Source organism: Felis catus, chromosome D1 (assembly GCF_018350175.1).
Source record: "Felis catus isolate Fca126 chromosome D1, F.catus_Fca126_mat1.0, whole genome shotgun sequence".
Lineage (NCBI taxonomy): Eukaryota > Metazoa > Chordata > Mammalia > Carnivora > Felidae > Felis > Felis catus.
In genome coordinates, this window is record NC_058377.1 from 101,017,062 (window position 1) to 101,019,548 (window position 2,487).

The following is a 2,487-nucleotide window of genomic DNA, read 5'->3' on the forward strand; positions in this document are numbered from 1 at the left end:
TGTCTGATCTATGGATCTACCAAATATCCAGGGCAGAGAAAAGAAAGAGTCCAGTCAATGAGCAGCCAGCTGGTGCAGAAGAATGTGAGCAAACTGCTCAGTCAAGGAGCAAATTATGTCTTAGGACAACGTGGTCATTGTCTGAAGAGTGCCCTAGGCCAGGAAACCCCTACAGACCTGGAGAGGAAGAGTTCGGTGCATGGGTGCAGAGACCATACCGATGACTCCGTGTACGCCTGTCTGGGCAAGGTCACTTACGTGGATCATAGGAAACATTGGAATACAAGCGGGATGACCAGTTTGTGACAGGACACAATGTATGTGATGCCTATGTTCCAGTTATCATGGACATCACTACTTCTATCATGTACAACTTTAGTGGCAAGGGTAAAGGCCATGGGTAATCTCTGTCTGAAGATTATCCATGTGGCCGTCTCCCATGCAAGCATTGGCACCTATCAGTTTCTAAGTAGCCAATTCCCTGTTTGCCTTCACACTAATAATGGTTACTTTCAAATATTAAGTTAAATTAATTTTATTGGCAAGGGATAGACACATTTTTGAGCTGAAATCCATGAGCTTATTGGAAAGAAAATATGTCAGATTTAAATATTGAATATTGATCTCTCCCTTTGTAACTATGTGTGGATTAAAATACATAGCAGCTGAATGTGTGTATGTGTTATTCTGTTGATGTGTCAGTGAAAGCGAGACAAAGAGGGAAAAGGGCTGGAAATTTTTGAGATGAAAGGAAGTTAAATATGGAATAATTACAAGGAAGTTCTATGGCCTTATGTAAGTTTGGTAATTTACCTTATGCCTCAATGGTTACATATATTTGAACACTATAGACTGTAATTACTCAGAAAATATTCTAAAAAAAACCTGTAGGCTTGAAGCAGCCTCTGAAAATCAATGAAATACTCAGTTTTGTTCAGAGAATCAACCAAACAACCATAAAAATGGAGGGAACCTTGTCCTGGGGCTTACGTTCCATAAAGCCTTCTTTACTTCCTCATTCCTGAGGCTATAGATCAGAGGATTTAACATGGGGATCACTATTGTGTAGAACACAGAAGCCACTTTGTCCTGACCCAAGGAGTAGCTGGAACTAGGTCTCAGATAGGTATAGATGGCGGTGGCATAGAACAGAGTTATCGCTGTCAAGTGAGAGGCACACGTGGAGATGGCTTTGTGCCTCCCCTGCCCTGAATGCATGTGGAAGACAGAGAAGAGAATGTAGGAGTAGGAGGTGAGGATGATCAGCAGAGTCCCGGCCAGATTCGCACCAGCAAACGTGGAAATGATACCCTCGGTAAGGTGTGTGTCAGAGCATGAGAGCCTAAAGAGTGGAGGGCTGTCACAGAAGAAGTGGTGAATGACATTGGAACCACAGAATGGCAAGCTGCCTACATAACTCGTGTTAACCATGGAGTTCAAGAATCCCGCCGTAAAAGCCCCTGCTGCCATTTTGAGGCAGACTGTCCTGGACATGATCAAGGAGTAAAGGAGGGGGTTGCATATGGCCACGTAACGGTCATAGGCCATTAAGCCAAAGAGGATGCATTCAGTTGTGGCCAAGGCGATAAAGAAGTACAGTTGCAGGAAGCAGCCTGCAAAGGAGATGGTTTTCATCTCTGACAGTAAGTCTACCAGCATCTTTGGGGTGATGGTGGAGGAATAACAAACATCCACAAAGGACAGGTTAGCCAGGAAGAAATACATGGGTGTGTGAAGTCGGGAATCAGTGCCGATTAAGAGGATCATCCCAACATTCCCCAAAACTGTAAGGGCGTAAATCCCAAAGAAAAGCAGAAAGAGGATGATCTGTAGCTCCATGGTGTCTGCTAATCCCAACAGGATGAACCCCTCCAGCGAAGTGTCGTTCTTGCCCCTCATGTGTTACAAATACACTTTGCTGAAACTTGCATTAGGTGTCGATATTGCCAATATTGCTTATGGGAAATAGAAATGTGAATGGGGTTATTCGTGCATCGGAAAGGAAAAAACAACCTAGGGTAGTACAACACAGTAAATAGAGTGACACAGGAAGTGGAATATTGGGGGACAAAGAGGTGAGCTTTATGAGCAATTGTCTGTGTGATGTCACTAGTGCAAGGCCACAGACATGTCACTCAATTTCTGTAAAAGCCATCTGTGTTTGTCTATTCTTTCATTCCAGCTAATAGCTGAATTCAATTGATAAATATATCCTTGCTGAAAACTCTCTAATTTTGTGAACGTTTATGGGAGTTTAACCCAGATGTATTTTTTTCCACTCAGGCCCACTCTGGATATTCTTTAGTACCAAAATTCATTCATTGCCTGCCAGAAATCATTCTTGTCTACCCAAGGAGCAACCATATTGACCATTGCAAACAACCAATAGGTTGTCACCTCTCATAAAATTTTAAGAATGATTTTGTGGTGTTTTCAAAGTGAATCGAGGGACGTCTGGGTGGCTCAGTTGGTTAAGTGTCCTACTTT

The 2,487-nt window shown here is 42.9% G+C and overlaps 1 protein-coding gene across 1 annotated transcript; it reads right to left on the reverse strand.

The window, feature by feature from the left end:
• Positions 1–1,058: 1,058 nt before the first annotated feature.
• Positions 1,059–1,899, reverse strand: LOC123380290 (olfactory receptor 5F1-like). The gene is given in 2 exon segments (XM_045038155.1): positions 1,059–1,094; positions 1,096–1,899. Coding segments are annotated over 2 exon segments (840 nt in total).
• Between the last annotated feature and the right edge of the window lie 588 nt (positions 1,900–2,487).